We start from the raw sequence: 25,092 nt of genomic DNA on the forward strand, positions 1-25,092 counted from the left end.
ATTCCTTGAGCCAGTCAGTGATTTAGCATAGGTGTGGGCTGCAGGCCCAGGGGAACAGGAACAGTAGGAGCCAGGTGTTGTGTAGACTAAGAAGCAGTCATTGTTCCAGTTCATTAAAACCAAGACAGTTTCATCTGAGCTCTCTACCTTAAGGAAAGAAAAAAAAAGAGGAAAGAGAAAGGAATAAAAGAGGTGTGTTCCTTTCTAAAGCAATGGAACAGACTTGCCATTCATTGAAGGTCAAGGGTTTAACACCGTACAGGCTGCATTCGCTCCATACCCCGTCACTTCCCTTCTATACACACTTAAAAAAATACTGAAAGGAGTTTTGTGGTTGCCATATTTAGAGCCTCTCCTTTTAATCCTACATTTCCCAACACTGCCCTGAGACATCCAGGTTCTTGGGTACCAAGTTAACATGACTTAACTAAAGTTAATTCTTTCCCAAAGCTCGAGTCTTGCTAACATAACTCAGTGGTAGTCAGTGGACTGGGAAAGAGGAAGTCCTGGGGTGAAGTCAGTTTGTGTTCAGATTGCTACATTCAAGATACAAGAGCATCATCATATGAGTCCTAGGATGCACCCAGGCAGCTAGAAACGATCTTTTACCCCGGATTATAGTTAACCGAAATGCACCATTTCTATCCACTGGGGCCATGTGACTGTAGAGATGTTGAAAAAGATTACCGCTGTCCAGAGGAGATTTCCCTCATGGGACTGCTTTTAAAGGTTTCCCAGTTCTCCCAGACAATTGGTGTCAGTGAGCCAAGGCCAGTTCCCATCCAGAACCCTGGGGACTGATGGGGTTTGGTGGCAAGACCGCCTTCCAATTCTTTCTTATTATTATCCACTTTGTAAATTCTTCTTTCTTTTTAATCTCTAAACTACTAATTAACATAAACAGACCATGCCAAAAGGGGGCAATCTGAGAGCTTTCTGAGGAGCTGCCAATGCATATTAATCAGCTGTTAATTTACAATTCAGATATTCAGCTTCTACTTAAGTTTTGAAGGGAAGAGCGGCAAGGAAAGGCTTCCAGTCATTCCAAACCCAACACCCATGTCACAGGCAATTCCAGCCTAATAATGTGCCTGACCACAGTGCCATCTTAAAGTCAAACAAGTAATAAGCGAATGCAATAAACGGCCTAAAAGGGCAGAGTGATGTTGTCCCCCTGCCCCTCCCCCCACCCCACTGAAGAGCTAGAAGAAGCTGCCCAGTTCAGCAGTTCATAAAGTAGGCTCATCACTCTCCCTTCACTACCCTGATACAAACACACATCTTCCTCTGCCAAATTTACACATGCAGACACAAGCACACACGGTTCAGGAGCAGACAAGGAAGTCTGTTAGCCAACACCCCTGCTTGCTCCTTTTATTTCCATATAAGAAACCATTTTTAGTTTTTCTGTTTTTTTTTCTCCAAAAGCAAAGCAAACAGATTTCTCAAGAATTGATATGTGTGTATTTATATATTTGAATATAGATATACATATACACACATACACATATATATCATATGTGAATCTTATAAATAATTGCTTTCTCCTTTCCTCCAGCCCCTATTTCTTTCTAACAAGGAGCTTTGAAAATCTGCACAGGAGCCCTGAGGTCCTGGTTTAAAGCTGTGGATAATTTTCCAGCCCCAGGACTTCCTGCATTTTAGAAAAAGTCAATGTTATTTCAAGGGAAAATGAGCTGTTTGGATTTACTCCCGCTAACCCCGCACCTCCTCCACTGAGTGAGCTTCTTTTCTTCAGAGTTCCAGACAAAAAGACCCTTATGCTCTGCTTACCCAGAACGGAGGTTTAAATATAGCCCCACACCTGAGCTGCCGATTCTGTGTCTCCACTTCCAAGGGGAGATTGGCAGCACACTGTAAAGAGAGCCAAACTCAGAACAAAACAAGTGAGTGAGCAGACGCAAAAAGTGTCAACCTTAGCTCAAGCACATTTATACTTTAATTCATCGTCGTCTTCTGGAGGGAAGGGCAGCTGCTGGGAGTAATTCTACCTTTCTTCCGTCTTGTCTATCAAAACGGCAAATGTAGCATGTTGGATACCAAGCAACTTGTGCATGGGTTTGAGGTACCTAGAGCCAAAGCAAGCCCATCGGTGTTCCAGCTTCTAAAGCAGGTTAGCCTTCGGAGCCCTCCCAGCTGAGATGAGGAGAACAGTTACGGGAAGTTTTCATCTATGAACCCGATGCCATGATAAATCCTAAATGTTAAATGTGGCTCAAGACAATCTCTTACACTAGATTTTTTTTTCCCATGTGAGTATCTTGTTTGTTTGTTTGTTTTTAACAAACAACAATGGTCATGGACTTTTCTGCCCCACACATGATAAACTTATTCCGTAGGAAAAAAATGAGCTGTCTTAACTCTCATTTGTTTGACTTTAATTTTTCTTTTATAGGGACCATATCTATACTGTTGATATAGACACATCCCACACAGAAGAAATTTATTGTAGCAAAGTAAGTTTTTTAAATCATCTTTTTACAATGGGGGTTCTTAGGGAATACGTACCTTAAAAGCAGTGATTGAGATGGTATGGATAATAGTAGCACACCTTTTGCGAAGTCTGATTTAGGTGTTAGTTAGGGTCTATTACACATGCCAAAACCATGTATTTCATCCGTGTGTCCATATACATTTTAAGGTTTTATGTAATTTGTAAAACTCTTTTTAGTAAAACATTGCCATCTCTATCCAAGAAAATACCAATTTTCAAAAATAAGATTCTTTTCCCAGAACGTACTGAAAGCTGTCCCGGTGTTAATGATTCCATGTCAAGCAGCATGAAAGTTACTTGACTGATGAGGTTCTGGAATTTAGTCCTCATCCAGACTGAAAGTCTAAGGCAAGTTTTCTTCATGCCTCCACATAGAAATAATTTACCTAACAAGACTTTGCAGTATAGGTAGGAGACTCAGCCCACAAATTTACATGAAGGAAGACAACCTGAAAAAAACCCCGTCTGCGTGGAGGGAATGTCCACTTTATGCTTTAAGAAAATGACTCCCATATTTTAAGGGAAAGGTCTTCTTTACTAACACTGATTGGCTAACTGAATAAAAAGGGTAATGACACGTATTTTATTAAAACCAGCGTGATTTGCAAGTTGTTTTGGATATTTTTATATGAAATTCACACACTTTTCCTTTATCATTGTCTCAAAGAGGAGATCGTCCTGAAGGTTAATGAGCATAAAAATTAAGGAAAAATCTCTAATATTTTGTTGTCATGGTGAATTAATCATGGAGAAAGGGTGTAGAAAGGTTTCAGTAAATATATGTTCAGCTTCTAGTCGCCCCAAGGGAACTCTTACCTCTAAAATCAAATGCAACAACCTCTGGGCTCTAATTGATTTTTTTCTTGATCCCTGCAGAAACTGACATGGAAATCTAGACAGGCTGATATAGACACATGCAGGATGAAGGGGAAACATAAGGTAGGCAATTTTCATTTCTCCTGCGGCTGCCACTTCGGGTTACATTTTTGACGGTTATCTCCTGCCGTAGACTATGATTTGAATGCATCTTGCTATTCCCTTTTCCCCAGTAATTGCTTTTTCCATCAACTTATTGAAGGCTTTAATTTGCAAAAATAGTTTGCTTTTAATGTGATGAAACGTTACAACAGCTGCTCAGACTGCATAGAGAACTCCTCAGGAGCAGGAGGGATTATGGACTCAGAGCTGGCCTCCTGAGACCCTATCCTGGTGACCCACCTCGCAGGCCAGGGCACACCTCCAGCCTGTGGCATCAGTCATGAAAAGCACTGCAGACTCACAGGCTTTTGTGCCTTTGGTCAAATAACAACATAAAAGTTGTCTTCACCCGGAAGCCTTGAACCTGAAGGAAGCCCAGAACATCTGGCATTAAAATTGATGGGAGGTTGCTACGTTCAGTTCTCCAGTCTTCTGTGACATAAAAGAGACATGCGTTACCATTCTGTTTTATTTACTGTCGAAATAACCGTCGACACCCTTTCTTGGTTAACATTAGCGACAACTTGGCCATGTGACTGGGGAACCCAGCTATGTAACCTTGGACACTGTGCTCTCCTCACCGTGACCCTGCTGTTGGCGGATCATGGTCTAGGTGATGAATGAATGGGCTTTTGTACTGAGCAGACTCTGTTCAAAACAGTTTGAATTCTGTTTCAGGATGAATGTCACAACTTCATTAAAGTTCTCCTCAAGAAGAATGATGATACGCTGTTTGTCTGTGGAACCAATGCCTTCAACCCTTCCTGCAGAAACTATAAGGTAAATGTCATTTGTCTGTCACAACCGCACTGCCAGGAGGTGTTCTATAATTTACTGTCATCACACCTGCAGCAACTGAAGTGGGGTAACTCAACACCACACGTGTTCCCTTCTCTCACCCAGCTTGGGACAGCGATCCTGAGTGGGCCTCTAACAGAGCTTCCTGTTTGTTCAGAATTGACTGACATCTTTAAAGAGCGTTTCTTGTGAAGGTGGCTTCTGGAAGCCTCTATTCTCTATTGTTCTGAAGACTGCATACTTACCACATATTAATGGCATGTGGGTTTTCTCTTCTTCTCGTTGTCCCACCCACTCCTGTATCACCTCTCTGAGGACAAAAACTCTCTTAATTGATAAGGAATTCCATTTGTAAAAGATATGGCCAAAGCATGCTGTTTGAAACCGTAGACTCTACTTGTAAGATTTCCAAGAGAGGGATTTAATTCCATTTTTTTTTTTTACCAGCTCACTTGGCTATAGCCTTACTTGCTTTGGCCTTTATACAAGAAGAGGGAAAGAAAAAAGGAAGAAGAAGGAGAAAAATTGACCTCAAAGACCCAGGAAATCTAGTGTGTGGGCAAGATGGAGGAGGGCCATATAGCTGAGGAACCTAGGAGCTCTTGAGTTGCCGGGGCAAAAGTGCCAACGCTCAAATATCATGGCTTCATCTCTGTTAGCTTTTTTTTGTGCCACAGTTATTCCTCAGAACACTTACGTCAATTTTCTATTGTGGCCAAGCACTGAGACTGTAAAAGCAGGGGAGTGTCTGCCATTGGGGAGGCCAGGCCCCAAGAAGAATGTTGCATGTCCGTGGAGGTGCTGCCATGGTCAGCACAGATGTCTTACCATCACCTGAGATAAAGTAGGTGAAAGCTGTAGGAAGTGGATGAGACCCCTCTAAAAAGTTTCCTCCTAAAAGTTCTCATAGCTGAAACATTAACATCCCACAGAGACTATGCTGGAGTGTGGGACACACTAATTGCTCAGAACCTGAAATGATGTCTTCCAAGCCGATGCCTGGTAGGACAATCAGAAACAAGACTGTCTGTACCCTTTGTCTTAAAGGACAGTAGGAAATCAGACAAATCAGACAAAAGGCTGAGGGCATTCTGGGTAGGGAGAGCAGCACAGGCAAAGACATGGCAGAACAAGAAATGGTATACTGAGCTGCAGAAACTTCATCTAGCTCTGAAATGTTGGCACCTGAGAGGACAAAGGACAATGAGAAGGGACTGAAGCGGTATGTTGCCCCAGGAATGAAAGAAAGAGAGTAGATTCAGGAAATAGGCAGCTTAACAGAACAGAACAAAACCAACAAACAAGGAGATCTAAAAACTGATGACAGGCACAGACAGGGAGAGAGGGGTGTCAGTGCCTCTTAGATGGACTCTTAATGAGTAGGTGATGGGGATGCCTCCAGTCTAGAACGGAGGGTTCACAGGGCACTGGGGGATGGGAGCACTACAGCGTATGTTAATGAATTGTGCTGTGCAGGTGTTTTAGTGCTTTTATAGCTGTGATAGAACACAGCCACTTAGGAAGGAAAGGGTTTATGTCAGCTTACAACTCCAAGCAATACTCCACCGGAGGGAAGTCAGAACAGGAACTTAAGGCACGAACGTGGTGGTGGTGGTGGTGGTACCAGAAGCAGAGGCCATGGAAGAAGGCTGCACGTTGGCTGGTTCCCCAGGGCTCGCTCAGCCTGCTTTCATTTCCAATAGGACTACCTGCCCAGGCATGGCACCGCCCACAGTAAGCTCCCTCCTACCCCACATTAATCATTAATCAAGAAAATGGCTTCATAGACCTCCCTACACATTAATCTTACGGGGACATTTTCTCAAGTAAGATTTCCTCTTCTCAGATGACTTTAGCTTATGTCAAGTTGACAAAGAACCCGCCCGGGACAGTAGTTATCTAACCCTATGCAGCGGGAATAGACATGTCCAGCAAGACAATGCACTGAAGGAATGTGGGGAGAAATATGTTGGGTTTTGTCATCAGAAAGCAATACCTAAATGGCATGGAAAATGCAAAAAGCAATGTGTGAGCTTGCATCAGAACCATCAGACTCACCGCAAAAAGACTGTCTCCCAACCCAGGCCTTTTCTGACAAAAAAAAAATGTTGAAAAGAAGGTTTGTTTTATCTTCCACTTTATGCTTAGAAACTGGTCTCAGCAGGGTGAAAAACATCAGGGTGAGACAGGAGAGGCACTGTCTCCTTTGTCACAAAATAGAAGGCAACCCTCAAAACGCAGTCATTAAGATGAACCAAAAAGAAAAATAGTACAGAGACGTCTATCCTAAATGAAAGACCCAGGTTTAAAGTAGACATAGTCTATCCGTCTTTAATGAACACAGCCCATCTACTCCAGTTTTTACTCCGGCTAGTTACAGCGTGCAGCTGCAGGTTCAACTTTAATCCCGGCACTTGGTATTCCATTCCTGTTTGTTTCGGACTCATTAACATGAGTGCTTCTAATGCATTCCAAGGAATTTCCTAGCGGGAAAGCTATCTTTGCCTGAAAGATGGCCCTGTGATACACAGTCCATGAGTGGTCTAGCTTACTCCGCCTGTGCTCTTTCCATTCCCCACAGCCCCTCACCGGGAGTAATGCTGTCACCTCTCGCTTGCAGCCACACTCTTGGTGACATGCCCAACCACCTGATCCTCTCAGAAGCCACACACAGGAAGAGTGCTCCCTCTCCTCCTGCCTCAGTGCCTAGCACTGTGAACGTTCCGTCAGATTCAGCGTAGTGTGGCTTTGGTGATGATTTGGCATGTGTGGTGCCATGCAGTACAGCAGTGAATCTCGAAAGGTTGTGACCCTTTTGGGGGCAGCCGAATGGCCCTTTCACATGGATTGCCTATGGGTCAGGAGGCGGGAGCCGTTTTCCTCCGTGCTTTTTATCAACAGGTCAGGACGAAAACAAGGACTGGCCCTGCACTGCGAAACTCGAATCTCTTCCGAGCCAAGAAGTAACGTTATTAGAGTAATTCAGCAGGCCCTCGTTCTCTGCCTCCTCACCACACAATAATTTATCCTTTTTTTTTTTAATTTTAAAAGAAAGTTGAATGTGCTAGAAAGATTTCAGAACCCATTAAAATCATCTAGGGAAGAATTTGAAAGTTTCCCACTATTTCTAAAGCTCTACTCTTTTCTCCTTTGGGGCTGTAGACCTCCTGAACTTTCTACAAAAGTTGGGCAGGTTCTTTCTATAATGATTTACCCTCTATGGGGATTTAATTTCCCAGGGGATGTGCTTTTATTCAGAAATTTGATGACTGAAAGGATTAGGTCTTACTTCATGGAAAAAGGTATTTCACCTTGGTATTTTTTTTTTGACTTGTTTAGTCTCTCGACCGTTCCAAAGACACAAACCAGTACATCAGTTCTTTACTGCTTCCTGCTTTGACTCAGCTGTAGCTGTAGCCACTTTTTTAGGAGGTCTCATATTCCCCTTGCGTTAGGATTAGAGCAGGTCCCAAATGGGATAGATGATTCCAATAGCACGGTATGTGCAGGGCTCCATTGCTGAATTCCTGCCAGACCCACAGACCACAAAGTCTTTGCAGTTCAACAGAAAGCTCTTGCTGGACTAAAGTATCCACAAAAGACCCATATAAAGAATGTTCTAGCGAAGGAGAATACATTGTTTTAAAAGACATCTCTGACTTGACTTTCTTTCCTCCCAAACACAGATATTAAACACCACTGTTTAATGCGATTCACAAATTCAGTTTACAAACACAGGATAGCTTAAAACAGGGACTACCTCAAGGTGGTCACAAAGAGGAAAGGCCTGTCACACCCATGCAATGGAGACATTAGGGCAGGAGGTGCTACTGTTTCCAAGTGCCTTGATTTGGATAGCTTTGTGCACTGCAGGTGACTTTTCTGTTTTAAGTCCATCTTCTCCCAATCCTCAAATCAGTGGTTAGACTGTACAGCTCCCAGATGAGGAAATATCCTAAAGCTAGAGTATGATTAGGCTAGAAATGGGTGTGAAAACAGGAATAGTAGAGATCATTTTTGGACTAGTGTTGAGCTCTTGCCGACTAGAGAGGCCCTAAGAAATAAGTACAAAGACACCAGGAGCAAACACACCATTGGTGACTCCTGTGAAAGGTTTCCTCCATGTTTTCCTCACAGTCACTTGTACTCAGTGACATGGGTCTGTTCTACGGAGGTATTGAGAAGACCAGGCTCTTTCCTGAGAATACCTTTGACATCTCTGAGGCCCCTGGCATCCTCCATGATAAGCTGAGGGTAAAGAGAAAGGACCGTGGCTGAGAGGTAGCGTATACTCGCTAGAGCTGCATCAGAGTACCAGTGAGGTGGGGGAATGTGCTCTCTTGTAATCTGGGGAAAAGAGCAATGGCATTTAGTGAACAACTGGGGAGCCTTTGCCACATCCGCAAACGGCCATGGTCCTGGAGTGTGCTTGTTATCTATGGAGCAGAAAGATGAATAATAACCACACAAGTAAGAAAGACGAGGAAGTAAGAAGACTTTTCTACTATTCAAAAACAAAACAAACAAACAAAAAATACAAAGAAAAGAAATTTAGGGCTTTTTAAGAAAGTTTAAAATTGGTGTTGGGTTTCTTCTCTTCTTTTTCTCTCTATCACTCCATACTGATAGAGCCAAATATACTCAGCAAGCACTTTAGTTGTAACCTCTGATTCCTTAGCGTAAAGGAATCAGGCCCAACGGGCTCTGGGTCAGTGGGTAGCAAGCAGCCTTTCCTCGCACTGTTTCTGACCTACACAAGCCCCTCACCTTTGGGGCCTCCATTTCTCTGCAATTCATTCTGAGGCTGGCCTGGTAGGCGCAGAGGCCGTCGAGTGTTGCTAGCAAGCATGTTTTTCATCTTGGCTGATACTACACTGCTCTGCCAACCAACTGGAGAAAAAAAAAATTCCAGTGTCTCCTACTGGGATTTAATCCACCAAGGAAGGACTCATCGGGCAAAACAAATCCAGAAAAGAAGCTCGTTCTCTATAGAGTTTATGACTCAGGAGATAATTGGGGCAGGTAGATTTTTCCCGGTAATTACCTCAGAAATGCCTTAGTTTAAAATGCTTGTTTATTGACCATTCCACAAGGATATGGAAATCTGTCTATTGTAATGAGTTAAGAGCCAATCAGACATACTTAAATTTCACACTCCGATAATTACAGAGTCTTGATCAAGTAACTGATCTCTCGAAGCCTCCATTTCCTTATCTGAAACAAATAGATTTACCTCAGAGGGCATTTACAAGGATGCATTTGCAAGGTGCCTATGAATTACTTTGCATGTTAATCACTTTTTAAATATCAGTTTCTGTTACTGTTGTCGGTGACTGGCTGTAATTCAGCCCTGCTGTTTTATTTAGATCGATACTTTGGAAACTTTTGGGGATGAATTTAGCGGAATGGCCAGATGCCCTTATGATGCCAAACATGCCAACATCGCTCTGTTTGCAGGTAAATGACCTGATTTCTTCTCATTAACTTTGCCTTTTGCATCTTTCTGCCTGTGGCTGAGAATCTGCTTGGAAGGATTTGTGGAGTCACAGTTGTACTGACTCTCTGGTGAATACTGCAATTAAGAATGCCTCTTCCATTTGAAATTAGGATGGAAACTGTAGTTTTGCTTCTCTAAAGAAGTCTCTGCCCTGCTCCCGTAGGCTTTTGTGCCTTCAGGAAAGGCGGATGGCATAGGGCTGCATGGGTGAAGGCAACTTTGGGCTCAGATGCTGGAGAAGCTTCTGTGGAATCACTGGTGTGGTTTTGATGCTAGCAGGTGGGCGTTGGCTGGACTCCACAACAGTAGTCTGGTGCTGCGTGTCTCCTTTAGCCATTTCCCTGCTCTCCCTTATCTCCTCCCCATGGCAGCTGTTCTCACATCCTTGAAGGCTGCAGGCATTCTTGTCTACATATAGAACAAAAGCGGAGAAAAGTGAAAGGAAGTTTCTCAAAGCTTATTCGCAGCCATAGAGAACAGACTTCTCAGCGGCCACTGACCTGATTCGGCTACATGCATATCTCTGACCAAATAGCCACAGTGTCCAAGAAGGTGATGCTGATTGCCTAGGTGGGCTCGGGTGCCTGCTCAACAGGGTATGCAGCAGTAGCTAATAGGACATTGTTTTCAAATTGAGTGGGATTTTTATGTATGAGTATGTTCTAATGGGGAAGTTTATTTAGGAGTTTGTTGCCAGCTGTGTTTGTGGAAGTGGGTACAGAGAGAAGTGTTGGTGTAAAGAGAATTGATCATTCCAGCATGCAGTCACACTGCTAGCTGTCCTTCCCATCATGACAGGAAAAACCTGGCATAGCCTAACTGGGAAAGGAACATTTAGACAGGTATTTTGTTTTCTTGTATATTTGTGTATCACATACGTGACCAGTACCCTAGAGGCCTGAAGAAGGCATCAGATCCCTTGGGTACAGATGATTGTGAGCTACCATGTAGGTCCTGGGAATCAAACTTGGGTCCTCTGGAAGGGCAGCCAGTGTTTTTAACTGCTGAGCCATCTCACTATAAATTGCCTAACTTATTTGCCTCAAATAAATTGTCTAACTTATTTGGTTTCTGTTTAATTGACATAGGTCTTACTATTCTTGACTATCTTGTTTGGTTTTTCAGTTGTAGAATATTTGCTAACACAGAAAAGAGTCAAAAGTTCATTTTAAAATTTCCTTTGTTCTCTTTGCTTTTGGACATACCCTCAAACTACCTCCCCAAACAGAGACTTCCTAAGGAAAGGGCAATGGGAACTCAGCTCTCTCTACTCCTTGAATCTTTGCTTTGGCCACCGGTATATCACAATGCTTCCGTTTTGTGACTTTGGAAATCCAGAAGCAAAGATCTGCTATTTAAACTAGATTGACGGGGGTTAAGGAGTCACATGACTGAATAAAAAAAAAGGAACTGTGAGTCTCAGGCCAAAAATTGTCATCTAGTTAACCACTGGAGCCTTTGAACCCTCCTTCTTCCATTCCCTTCGCCCAGTCAGTCTCAGCTCAAGCTCAGGTCGTCCATATTTCTGAATGGAATTAAAACCTGTCTTGATAAAATTGCTTCCTTATTTCTCTGGGCTTCTGCCTAATCCAGATGACAATGGCCTAGTGGCAGACGCAGTGTCCAAGGGTCTTTGGCCTTGAGATTGCAGTCAAGGTACATCTAATCAAGTGAAGCAAATAACGTATTTCATTTACCCTGTCCCCTGAGCTGCAGCCGCTGCCACTGTTGCTTAGAAAAATTGCCATGCAATTTTAAAATGAAAAATGTTCCATGTCTCATGATCCCAATTTAAAATGGTGAGGAATGTGGGCCAAGCATTTTCCTGCGACTCTTGGATTTTTCCCAGTTGTCCTATCTCATTTGCCTGATGGAGGAAAGCAGTCTGGGGGACGCCTTTACTGTCATCCACCCCTGCCTTGCTCAGTACCTGCTCAACTCTTTCCTTTTCCTCCTAAGACGGAAAACTCTACTCCGCCACAGTGACTGACTTCCTGGCCATTGATGCAGTCATTTACAGGAGCCTTGGAGACAGCCCTACCCTCAGGACTGTCAAACATGATTCAAAGTGGTTGAAAGGTGAGCAATTAAAGGACGGAAGGGAAGAGGGGACACATACCTCGTAGGAGACTTAGAGCCTGGATGGACCAGACTGTAGATTCATTTTAGTAATGGTTTCTGACAGACAAAACCATGTAAATTGCATCTTTTGCCTCAGCTGATTTATTTACCTCCCTTTTCCCCTTCCCATGAGCTTCTGGAGTATTAACAAAACTACCAGTGCCTCGACAATAGAACACGTCACATTCATCTTTCCCTGCCTCAAACTCTCATTTCAGAGTCCCCCATGAAAAGAGCTGAACGAGCATTCATGAAAGGGAGCAGGGGATTGGAAGTGGTAGGGAACAGGAAAGCGGCTGTTCACAGTGCTGTGTGAGTCAGGGTGATGGAGCAGCGCGCAAAAACTCCTCTAGGCAATGCGGACATTCCATTGGGGAAAATAAAACTACAGAGATTTGCAAAATGTACTTATTCTTCACTCTCGGTTGCAAAGCTTGTGGAAGATGTAATTTGTAGGCTCAAGTGCCTTCTGAAATCACCAGCGCTTGCGCTTGTGAAGTCATTAGAAATGGTTAGTGTTAACCACAGTCTAATAGCCGTGCACTTCCAATTAATAACATGTCTTTGGCTACACTTGATTAAAATTCTTCTAACGCTATGTGACGTATCTCCAATTAAAGTGCCCGTTTGTCTGCAGAGCCATACTTTGTCCAAGCGGTGGATTATGGGGACTATATCTACTTCTTCTTCAGAGAAATTGCGGTAGAATACAACACTATGGGGAAGGTAAGAAGGGAGAGTGTCCTTGGCTCTGTTTGTGACGTTTCGGGAAACCCAATTTTGAACCAGCATTGTTACAAATGACCTTGAAATACAAACTGTAAACCCAGTGACAGCACAACCAAGGATGGGCAGAAGTGACAGACTGAGCTGTCTAGAGGCCAGATCCACTTTGTCAAAGTGGTAACAAATTTCAAGGAACCTCCTGAATATTTCTACCGAAGATCTAACCAACAGATGTTTGGTTGCTTTTATCCCGAATTCTAAGTGTTTTGAGATGTAGCTTCTAGGTACAATTTTCCCTTTTAATTGAGTTACTCCACTGAGAGAATACATACCCAGTATCTTTAGGCAAACTGAGTCTCGGTTTTATTGTAGAAAGAAAGAGAACACTTAGAGGATGTTTATTTCAGTTATTTCTTACCAGACATCCGATCAAGGTCACTAAGTTAGAGGGCACAAATAAAATACCAGGGTGGCTTGCATGGTTAGGGGGACTCACACTCCAAGTATGAGATTTCAGGCCCCAGAGGCAGCCAGTGGGGATGGCAGAGATGGTGCATACAAAGTGTGCTTTTGTCTGAGGAAATAAAAGCTAAGCAGTCTGTATGGAAATGAGTTTATGTGGCTGGGAGCTGATCCCCTGAAGGATTTATGGCTCCATATTAAATGCCACTGCCTTATCTTTTAAAACATTCTGTTTCCATGTTGTGTTTTTTTTTTCTTTTTCTTTTTCTTTTCTTCTTTTTGCTACTGATTTTAGAAATGCAATATTAAATTAAGCACCTTGTTTTTCTGTTTCTGGTGTTAAGCAAAGGCAAATTCTTTTAACCTGTTCTGCACTTCAGAAGGAGATGACTACATTTCACTTTCCCTGTGTGCTTTTCTCTATAGGTTGTTTTCCCTAGGGTGGCTCAGGTTTGTAAGAATGACATGGGAGGGTCTCAGAGAGTCCTGGAGAAGCAGTGGACATCTTTCCTGAAGGCTCGCCTGAACTGCTCAGTGCCTGGAGACTCTCATTTTTATTTCAATATACTCCAGGCAGTTACAGATGTGATTCGCATTAATGGCCGTGGCGTTGTCCTGGCAACGTTTTCCACACCTTATAACAGGTAACCATGCCCTGGCTGTGTTGCCCTAATAAGTCCTTCCCAGACCCCACCCCCCTTCCCTGGGGAAGAGATGTGCAAGTGATAGAAAGTGGCCGTCACTATTTGTAGATAAAAAGCACTTTGCTCTGACTAATTAGAATTTATGAGCATTATTAAATTAAGATTTTTTTTAGGGAGAGTAAGTTATAACAATATGTTCTATTTATATTACTCACATATAAATACTTTGTGTGGGGTTCCTTTCCTGTAAACCAGATTTTATTGTCCTCTTTTTACACATGAGGAGATTGCTTAAAATATTCCTTTACCTGGACCAGGTAATTAATGATAGAAGGGACAGGTTTGGGATTCAGATTTTTTTCTCTGATCTCTTATAGGTCATCTGGAATTCCTGTTTCACTTGTACTATTTCCCTCACTAAATTGAGATGTGTGTGTGCGTGCGTGTATGTATGTGTGTGCCTGTAAATATTGGGCATTTATTAAAATGCTACAGTGAAAAATTTAGGAGAGAGGTCTAGTTATCATAACCAAGGGTCTAATTATAATAACCAAGGGTCTAGTTATCATCCTACTTGAGGATTTAAACCTCCAGTGACTTCACAAGTTGGTTTATGGCCCAGATCCCAATCCCAGCACAAGTGCCTCTGGAAGAGTCCAGTGAGGGTTCAAACGCTATCAAGCACGGTCCCTAGAAATACTGTCCATCACTTCATTTGTATTTTTGTGTTTAGTTCATCAGAAATCTTAGTTAAATAATACATTAATAATTGCTTCCAAAGCAGTGAATATGCAGAATAGAAAAAACAAACAAAAAACTAGAGTTACCATCTTTCTCTGGCATCCAGCTATCTATAAAGCCAATAGCAGTTCAAAGTCCCAACACCGTTGCGGAACAAGCATCACTCTGGGTTATAACTCCTGGCCATGAGCTCTAAATGGACGCACTGTATCTGCCTGTGTGTGTAGGATTTTAGAGATTCTATGTGGACTATCCTCCTCTAGGAGTACACTTTGGATTATACTTTTTGCAAGCACTTTTATGAACTTCATGAGTGCCTGGATGACAGGCATGAAAAATGATAAGAATGGAAGATAGCATCTAGAAAGACATGCCTAGGAATTGGGTAGAGCCCAGAACAGAGCAAGCCGAGGGATGAACTCACGCTCCTCAATTACAGGGAGGGCAAGTGTCAAGAATTTCTCACTGAAGATAAATGAAAGCATGAGCTTATATTGCAGCAAGGAAGCATTCGATTAGACTTAGGTAAGCTTTAATCATCTATAGGGATTTTTAGACTTGAGGACAGGAAAGAGATAAAATATTTCAGGGTTTGTGTATTAACGTTTAAGGTCCCATCTATCTAGGATTTTTGGGAAAGCCTACTGTCTTGGTGTATGGGGATGCAGGGGTTAGTGTAATTTAAGAATACATTTCTAGTTTGGGGGTTTGTTTTCATTAAAAGTGTGGGTTACTCTGTGACTGTAGTACCATAGTGAGTTCTTGAGTATTATAGATAATCCATTTATTTTCCTAAGTGGCCTTCAAACTATCTTCTTACTATGCTTCTGTGGTCTCAGAAATATCATTTGTTCAATAATATCAGACACCATAACTTGCCAATCGGCAAATGTGTTTACTATTTTTATCCTAAGTTATGCGTAGTCTTTACTCACTCTCCTTTCAGCCCTCTCCACTTCCTTCTTTACACAGGCAGATTTGGTTATGCCAGATTGCTGGCAATCCTTGAGGGGTGCTTCTTTACCTGGGAAAAAGGAGCAAGCAAGTACCTTCTTCTAGCACACCAACCCTGTCATGGTCTGGCTTCCTTCCCTTCTCAGCCTGTTTCTTCCCATTTATGGCCACACATTCTATACCCCCATCTTACCAGACCTAAGGTCTGGTTCTCTCTAAAGTTTTTTTCTCTGTGTAAGGTCCTCCAACCTGACCAGTGTCTGCCCGTTAAAATCCTCTGGAGGGGTCTCATGTCACAAAACCTTGTGCTAACTCTCATGTACAGATCTCACTGGCTTGCTCCAATTTTGTTATACTGTCTTCATCCCAAACTGTGGTGGTGCTAAAAGCAGGAGCCTGTTTTCTGTGGGGTTCATGAAAGTTCTGTAACCAGTTCATAATTCTTACCCCATAAGTAAAGGGGGCTCAAAAGGCAATAGGAAATGAAGCCCCCCCCAGTTTACTTTAACTATCCTATTCTTTAAGACTATTGATGCAAATTTGATTGGCAGATACATTCTCTTTACACATTAGGATCCCTTCATTTGTAGTGGTCAGTATTATGGACTTTAAAATTCTATCTGCCTATAATAAGAGGTTCTTTAGAGTATGTTTTCTAAAGGAATGTATTACATGTGTAACACCTTGTGTGAAATGTCATTTGCAGCATCCCCGGTTCTGCAGTCTGTGCCTATGACATGCTTGACATTGCCAATGTTTTTACTGGAAGATTCAAGGAACAAAAATCACCTGATTCTACCTGGACACCAGTTCCAGATGAGCGAGTACCTAAACCCAGGTACATGCAAATATTTATTTACTTAGGTATTTTTTTTTTTAACTCAAAAATGGTGAAACTGGCTTCTCTGATAGTGAGCATCCTTTGGATCACACATGAGTGGCTTCCATCACAAGCCAGATAAGAAAAACAGAGAGACCCTTGTGACCATTTGCATTCATCCACTCTTCCAGAACTCAGAGTTGTCTTTGGTACCAACAAACTATGGCTTTAGTCTTCTACTTAGCATCTGTAAATGTGGATTTGCCCACTACAATAATAGGTGATAGAAGCTAGAGCTAACCCCATTGGTCTATAGGTAGAAAAATTAAGGACAGGAGAGTAAACTGTATTGTGCAAGTTCATATAATTGGAGAGAAACTTCTGCTGTGCCTCCCTCTGACTTTATATGTCCTCTTATCTCTAATTCCAATAAAATGTGAAATGTAAATACTATTTCCTGTATTTTGAGGAACAAGTTGGATCAGAGTTGTGTCCAGAGCTCCAGTTTAAGGGCATGAATTGTTTAGTTGGTGCAGTGGGTTGCTTTTCTGCACCCATATGCAGTATAGTGCTAACCCTACCCAAGCTGTGCCCTAAGCTCTGCCACACAGAAGCCCATTACCCAGAGACACTGGTCCTATAAAATCTCTTCCTATGCTCCCGTTTAATAGTTAACTCTGGAAGAACACTTCTCCCCTCCTGACCCTGTGTTTTCCAGCTGCATGTATCACATACTCCATACGTCCACCTTTGTGATATACGTCACATGGAAATCTCTCCATTGAGTTTATGCAAGACACTGGAAGCAAGCCCAGTGTCTTCCTGGATTTTTTGTTTTCTAATGATCTCCTTCAGCCTTGTATCCTACTTCTACCAAAATACCTACAAGTACATTTAATTGAACCAGCACAGATACTGAGAACCAAGGAATTCCAAGTGGCCATTTCTCTCTTGTCAGATGAGATTCCTGGTGTGTCCCTTCTCCGTTCAAAGCAGACTCAATATAAAACATATGCTCTAGGGACCAGATAGATTTTCTAACTCAGCACCTGGGATTGTTCTGAGCTTTATAAATAGGCAAGAAAGAAAATTAAGATGGATGGGTTAGGTTTTAGGAGAATGTGTATATAAAGCTTGGTGACTGAAGATGGTGTCACTTGGGCATTACAAAACATGTGTTAAATGGTTTTCTCCCATGTCAGTGTGTTTACCCACATGCTTCCATATGCTTGTCTCATCCCTCTGGCAAATATTAGACTGACTGTGAAGGGCTAGAGAGAAGCAGTTACATAGTATGGGGAAAGATTGTGCAGTAAAGGCCAATTTTTCGTCTCTAGCACTAGCAGGCATCTGGGCATCGAGACCGCAGACTGTAGTATTGTCTGATCTGGCTTTGTTGAGATTTCCACGTGACCCCTCAAGCCACAAAATTTCTTGCAAAAGTTCACTTTTGCAATCTTTGCTCAGTTGCAAGGAACTGGTCTTTCAGGAAAGAATCTCCAGAATAACTGGCTTTCATACCTGCTACGCTCATAAAAAGATGAAAACAAAAATGAAAAGTGAGTTCATAACATTTAGCCTCATGCTGTTTACCCTGGCAACTGGGAATCTCTCCTTTTTATACTTGTGAAACATATACCTCCAGAACAGAGAATCTCAATGTGTAGGTTGTGAGTACCAAAAAAAGACCATCAGAAAACACAGATATTTACATTAAGAGTCCTAACAGTAGCAACTACAGTTATGAAGTAGGAACAGAATATTTTTATGGTTGGGGGGAGGGATCACACCAACCTGAGGAACTGAATTAAATGTATCAAATGGTAAGTGCTGTAGAACCTCTAGCAAGATATCCTAGTTTGCTTTTTTTATTGTTGTTTCTCTGATACACACCAAGACCAAAAGTAACTTACAGAAAATTTGTTATAGTCTATCATCAAGGGAAGCCGAGGCGGGACGCCAAGGCGGGAACTTGACCCAGAAACCACAGCGCATGCTGCTTCCTGGCTTGCCTCCTCTAGTTTGCTCAGCCACCTCTCTTGTATAGCCCAGGCTCACTGCCTAGAGGTGGTAACACACACAGTGGGCAGAACCTTCCTGTCAATGACCAAGTAAGAAAATGCTTCACAGACAAGCCTACAGGCCGGTGTGATGGAGGCAATTTCTCAGCTGGGGTTCTCTCTTCCCAGGTGTCTGGGTTAGTTTCAAGTCGACCAATAGTAAAGCATCGGAGAGGCATGGGGACACATACTCACTCATTTCCAGTTCCATCTCTGTTCACTGGGGTTTGTTTGTGCCTCTGGAAGGAAGCCAAGCTGCGTGGAGATGAAACTGAGCTATACTGGCTAAGGCTCCTTCATGGAATGAGGAGGCGGTCCGGAGGAAACCTCAGCATATTGTACTGGGTGGCATTCTACATCGTTCAGCTTCCTCTTTGCTGCCTACAGTGCAGTCTCCTTCGTGCCAGATGCTCAGGGAAGCAGTTCATTCAAAGAATTTGCCAGAGAGCATGAAATAACCCTTTACCTTCCGCCCCTTGTTTTGTTTTAGACCAGGTTGTTGCGCTGGGTCATCCTCGTTAGAAAAATATGCAACCTCCAATGAGTTTCCTGATGATACCCTGAACTTCATTAAGACGCATCCACTCATGGACGAGGCAGTGCCTTCCATCATCAACAGGCCTTGGTTCCTGAGAACGATGGTCAGGTGGGTGTCAAGCAAACTGTGTCCCTAAGTGGCTTTCCTTGACTTTCCCTTGTGACCATAGGTCCTGACAGTGGATCATGCTTTGAAACGCCACAAACATCTTCTGCTATCCCGGGCATTGATTCGGTTAGGAAATGTTGACAGACTGGGTAGATGCCACCAAATCCCCATCGCCACATTCTCAGGGAGAAGAGTGCCAGTATTTTCAGGCCCGTGCTACACATGCGAGCAATTAGAAGAAAGAAAAATATTTCCTTCCAGATCAGCTCATTTAATCCAATCTGTGCGGCACAGAGAGGTGGTGAAGGCAAACCCATGAGAAAGTAGTTACCTGTCTGTGCTTTATACGTGATGGGGTGGCTGGCATGAAGGGACACTACATTTGTAATGATGTGCCAGCGCAAAGGAGTTATACTTTGGTATTTGCTATCTGAAGTGATGCCAACAGGGAAGCTGTAGCTGATTGGAGGTCTCTGATAGCATTAAACATCCTTTGTGATTGGTGTTTACATTCAATACATTACAACAGGCTTTTCTAAACTGTGGCAGTCAGTAACACAAAATTATTTTTATCCCCTGACCTTACTGAACATACTGTGAGAATCTCTTGACCGTAACTTAGAAACCATATTCTATTACTTGTAGGAAAGCTGGTGTTTTCCAGTTCCTGTTTTGGTACTTAGGAGAAATAAATATACGTGAAAGGAGGAATGGTTGCAGAATTCCATCGAAAGAGGCTGCCCACTTAATCCTACACTTGTCTCTCGGCATTCCCTTCCCAGGCGTGGTTTGGCTTGCAAGTCCTAATATTAGTACTGCTCTGAGTCCTACCCATTCAGGATCTTCTTTACGCCTTTGTGTGTGGACAGAAAGTTTTCTGATCTTGTTGACAAAGGTTTTGTGCCTCGCAGGAAAAATATTACTGAATACTAAGTACACTCACTCCCTATGCCTGCCGTCTTCGTTGGCGCCATCAGTCTTTCCTTACTGCCCATGGAAGGGATCATTGCTGAGTGGTTTCATATGGTTATGGATATTTATTTATTATGGAACTTGGCCTCTGTACACACATACTTTCTTCTCCCTGTTGGAGTCATACTAATGTTCGGCATATGAAAATAAGGGACAAGAACATCTTGAGAGCATTACTTACGTGCATATATTTTTCATGACATTGTTACTAGAAAGCTGTGTCACAGTTGTTTGAAGTGGAAAGGGGACCTTTAATGATAGACTAGCAAAGAGATTTTTTTTCCAAATGTGATCCTATCATTTTTAGATACCGCCTGACCAAAATTGCAGTAGACAACGCCGCTGGGCCATATCAGAATCACACTGTGGTTTTCCTGGGATCAGAAAAGGGAATCATCTTGAAGTTCTTGGCCAGGATAGGAAGCAGTGGTTTCCTAAATGGCAGCCTTTTCCTGGAGGAGATGAATGTTTACAACCCAGAAAAGTGAGTTGAACGTTTGGTGCTTTTTTTTTTTTTTTTTTTTTTTTGCTAATTATTTGTCATGTTTCTGTGACCTTTTCCATTCATGGAAAATCATGGCAGACAAGTTAGTTTATGCAGTTTTACGTGGCTTTTCATACCATCTCTTAAAAAAAAAAACACTGAGCTATAAAAAGCATTAGTTTTCCTTGCCAACAATGAATGTCCTATAGCTGCTCATGTAGATGTCCACATAATGTCTGTAAGACCTTTCACTATATCAGATAGCGAGGTCAGCATGCCAGTCCAGACGCGGAGTATGAGGGTGGTGACAAGGGAAAGGAAATTGTTCCTACAAATCTCCTAATGGTGTCCTGATACCTCATAAACTAGGTGCAGCTATGATGGCGTGGAAGACAAAAGGATCGTGGGCATGCAGCTCGACAGAGCAAGCGGATCACTGTTTGTTGCATTCTCTACTTGTGTGATAAAGGTGCCTCTTGGCCGGTGTGAGCGACATGGGAAGTGTAAAAAGTATGTATTTTGCCTCACTGACAATTAGAAAATCCATAGTAGTTAGAAAGCAGTCCTGTGTAGCTGACTGTCATCTTTTTCCTGCAGAACCTGTATCGCCTCCAGAGACCCATATTGTGGGTGGGTAAAGGAAAGTGGTTCCTGTGCCCATCTGTCACCCCTCGGCAGGTAAGGAGCCTGAGGTATGAGGAGGCAAATTGCCTCAGTCCCTCTGCACGCTGGATGAAGGCTTGCTTGTGTTCCCTCAAACCATCAGTTCCCATCCCTCTGTGCATGAGAATTTCAGCCACAAAACCACCAGGTCCTTTTCCATCGCCGACTCAGTCCATAGCCTCTGCATCACACCTAGCAGAGTGTGGAATAATCACCCTCATGCTGGTTAAGATCACAGAAAGGGAGCACAGTAGGCTTCAAAAGTATTCCCTAGAAAGTGGGACACGAAGATAGCCGCCCTGAGCATCACAGTTTGAGGACACAGAGAAAGGAGCCGTGGGGAACCAATTAGATTAGTGGATGGTTTGTCCAGCCACAGCAAAACGGGTTTGCTAATTGACCAAAAGTACAAGGCTGAGACGAAACGGCAGAACATTAGTAAACCCATGTGATCATGTTCCAAACATGGTGTTCACATCCAATAAAGCTTTCTCCCATGTTAAACAAACCTTGACCTTATTGCCCATTAGGCACACAATCAATGTTTGGCCATTTCCCAATTGGTCCCTTTGATCAAGCCCCTCTGCTCTGCCTGTGATGTGTGTGTGAGTGTGTGTGTGTGTGTGTGTCTTCTCTCAATGTATGTCAAATCTAAAATAACATTTGGAAAAAATATTCAAAGCATGTCTCAGAGAGATTGCAGATAATACAAGTGAGGTATCCAGGGCTCTCCTTTAACAAACTTTCCTAGCCCCATCTGTGAAACAGAACTTTTTTCTCATGCTGGGAGTATCCTTTCTGCTTTAAAAATAACTAGACAACCAGAAAGAGACTATCTGGTGACCACCACCCACATAATTTGAGAAATATTCTCTTGAACGGAGCTAATGAGATCTGTAAAATATGACTTGGAAATCTGAGGGCTTCAGCGTTGACCCACTATGTATTATTAGTGTCGCTTTGCAGGGAGCTCTGGTGACTTCTGATAGAGTTGGAGCTTTGTATCTTTTCATGAAAATCCTTGGGGTGGAGCAGAAAGAATCAGTGATAGGGGCGGGCACTGAGAAGGGGGTCATCATTTGTCCTATATTCAACAAGTGAACAAAGGTAACAAGATTTTTCTACACTATTTTAAAGTTACTATCAGAGGCTCCTGAGGCTTCCTTTAAGCCCTGCCTTCATATTTCAGTGCCAAAGGCACTGCTCAACACACGTGAAGCTCTGCTGGGAGATTGAGCTTTGGGACTGGATGGATACTGGCTTTCATTAGAAGAAATCCATATCCTTAGAGGATGAATTTGAGTTTCATTACAGCCAAAGACATTAGAGGCTAGATCAAGGTATGACTTTCAAAGCAGTTTTCTTACGTGGTTCATGATAGACTGTGAAGCAGCCACGGATGAGAATTTTCAATTACATTTTAGAAATATAAGCACAGAGTTCTCCCAAAGGATACTCCCCCATGGACAAATCAGTGTGCTTGTTTTAAAAGTCAAAATGAATGGTGATGACCCATGGAATGGAGGAGAGGAGCGCTGAAGACCAGGCAGGGACAGAGCAAGGTGCTAGCCAGAGTCCGCCCTCTCACAGGCTTCATGTGCTCACTGACCAGGTGTGCATTTAAACACTTATATGTGCTTTGTAGGAAATAAATGGGGGAAAAAGGGGTCCTGGGAAAGCAAGGATAAGAGTGGAAAAGGAAGAAGAGAGGAGCAGACGCTCTAGTCTACACACTCCATACTGCTTATTCGAGGAGCCAGCTTTAGTATGGAAACCTTCTAAAGGTTTAAGTAATGCTCAAGGAACCAGTGTAAAGGAATGGATAAGAATAACACACAAACTAATTAACTTCCTGAATCCGATCTGAGTTCACAGCTATCATAGCTTTTCTTTGGAGCTTCACATAAAACTCATTTTTATAAGCGTCAGAGGGCTGTTTCTCTTGTACACCCACCACTCAGCTTAGCCGAAGGGTCGCTTTTTAAATGAAACTTAAGACTCATTCCAGAGTGATGACTCATGGTATTGTATGTTTTTCTCTTTCCTTGTCCTCCATTTTTTTTTTTTCTCAAGACTGGCTTTTGAACAGGACATAGAGCGTGGCAATACAGATGGCCTAGGAGACTGTCACAGTAAGTAAACTTTTTAAATCTGTGTCTACCTATGGATAAAGACACTTTCATCAACTGGTCTAGCACAGTGGTTCTCAACCTGTGGTCATGACCAATCCCCGATCCTTTCCCAGGGATCACCTAAGACCATCAGGAAACATGTTATAATTCACAACAGTAGAAAAATTACAGTTATGAAGCAGCAACAAAAATAACCTTATGGCTGGTGTCACTACAACGTGAGGAACTGAGTTAAAGGGTCACAGCATTAAGAAGGTTGAGAACCACTGGTCTAGAAACATCATACCACATGATTGTGGACATAACAAAAAGAAAATGGAAGCCAGCACTGTCAGGGTTTTTGCAGGCACCTCTCTCATTTTTCTAATGCACAAATGTGTGCTAGAGGATATTAATTATAGCAATGCTAAGTTATGTCAGTATTTCCATTACAAAAATGACAGTTGTGTTGTTTTTCATAATGTGCTATTACAGTGCATTTTAGTCAAACAATCAAAAATGTAATCATTGTGCTCCAGCTTTTTAATTGGGTGGGACTGTGTTTGTGTTCTTTAACATATTTCCCAATGAAAGTGATTACTTTTCAAAATGAAACCATTTGAGGTAAGAACAAACTTAAGAAATAATCCATCAGCATAAAGCAATTTTAAACAACCCCTTTGCAGAAATTAAACTACAATGTCACTCTTTGAGTTCACACATCACATGCTATTAAGTGGCAATATTGTACTTAGAACTCTCTAGAGAGATCTCAGAACTCTGTCCAGTTGTCTTAGGATCTGATCAATGTCAGGATTCTCCTGAGAATGCTTTAATGTTGTGAACTTAATAATGCCATGCACTTAGAAAAATGTGTTCAGTTTGTGACTTTTAAAAGCAGAGTTGGAGTTTATTAAGAGTTTTTAACACAGTCTCTAAGCACTGGAGTTAAGAGAAAGAAAGGCATTCAGGAAGAATGAGGCGGATCTGAGAATGTTCCTGTGGGCTTCTAAAAGGAGGGTCACCTAGTTTGTGATTTTTTTTAATGGTTTCATGAAACATGCGTTCAAAATGGCCTTGAAAAACAGCTCTTAAGAGAACAAAACTGAATGACTAATGGTGTTTGACTCTAACATACAGATCACGACTATAATTCTAAGTCTTTTCATCTCATAAGTACGAAAATTTCAGAGCAGGCTGTAATTCCACTTTCTATCATATGCCTCTGCAAGACATACAGAATAATCAAAGAAAGGGGGCAATTACCAGTCTTATCTACAAGTTCTTGATTTGTACATAATTTGGATTATTAATAAAGTATACAGCCAACGTTTTCACCTATCATATCTTCACATGAAATATTTACATGTCCAAACTGGTGTAGGAGGTGTGTCATCACCAAAACATCTGTGCCATGTGTGTGACTATTCATCGGTATCAGTAAGACAGTTTGAAGTTTGATCATCGGACCGTAATTATCTAGTGCCTTGTAGTTTCTCCAGGTTTCTGGAGGGTGTGGTGCTGTTATAGATGCAGAAGTCAGTTTGCTTTAGAGAGCATTTCCATTGTGTTTTTGTGATCTGGTGATGTGAGTGTCTGTAGAAAAACACAAACGTGGATTTGGCTTGAATCAGGATATGTACAAAGAAGATGGTGATGGATTGCTACTGTGTGTTTAAGTGTCCACACAGACCTCTCTCAGGCAGAGGAACTGAAAGAACAAGTGTATGTAAAGCAGGAGGTTCCTATCTACTGATTTAGAGTTACGCCCGGGGTCAGCAGTAAAGCCTGTTTCCCTCAGGCTCCACTCTGGGGTCCCCACTGAGGACAGAAAGTGACACTATGCCTCTACCTGCCCTCTGTCCCAAGAATGTGTCCTCTTCGAATGCTCCCTCCAGAA

General features: G+C 42.4%; 1 protein-coding gene across 11 annotated transcripts in view; it reads left to right on the forward strand.

The window, feature by feature from the left end:
• The window catches only part of Sema6a (semaphorin 6A), a 140,253-nt gene that overhangs the window by 67,010 nt on the left and 48,151 nt on the right, over window positions 1–25,092 (forward strand). For all 11 annotated transcript variants that reach the window (XM_060377295.1, XM_060377298.1, XM_060377299.1 and 8 more), the window contains 13 exons: window positions 2,417–2,477; window positions 3,392–3,454; window positions 4,172–4,273; window positions 9,658–9,748; window positions 11,748–11,867; window positions 12,547–12,635; window positions 13,524–13,741; window positions 16,143–16,274; window positions 18,807–18,962; window positions 20,242–20,418; window positions 20,788–20,928; window positions 21,016–21,096; window positions 23,155–23,213. In XM_060377295.1, coding sequence (XP_060233278.1) covers window positions 2,417–2,477; window positions 3,392–3,454; window positions 4,172–4,273; window positions 9,658–9,748; window positions 11,748–11,867; window positions 12,547–12,635; window positions 13,524–13,741; window positions 16,143–16,274; window positions 18,807–18,962; window positions 20,242–20,418; window positions 20,788–20,928; window positions 21,016–21,096; window positions 23,155–23,213 — 1,490 coding nt within the window. The remainder of the gene's footprint in view (window positions 1–2,416; window positions 2,478–3,391; window positions 3,455–4,171; window positions 4,274–9,657; window positions 9,749–11,747; window positions 11,868–12,546; window positions 12,636–13,523; window positions 13,742–16,142; window positions 16,275–18,806; window positions 18,963–20,241; window positions 20,419–20,787; window positions 20,929–21,015; window positions 21,097–23,154; window positions 23,214–25,092) is intronic.

Source organism: Meriones unguiculatus, chromosome 2 (genome assembly GCF_030254825.1).
Source record: "Meriones unguiculatus strain TT.TT164.6M chromosome 2, Bangor_MerUng_6.1, whole genome shotgun sequence".
In the NCBI taxonomy this organism is placed as follows: domain Eukaryota; kingdom Metazoa; phylum Chordata; class Mammalia; order Rodentia; family Muridae; genus Meriones; species Meriones unguiculatus.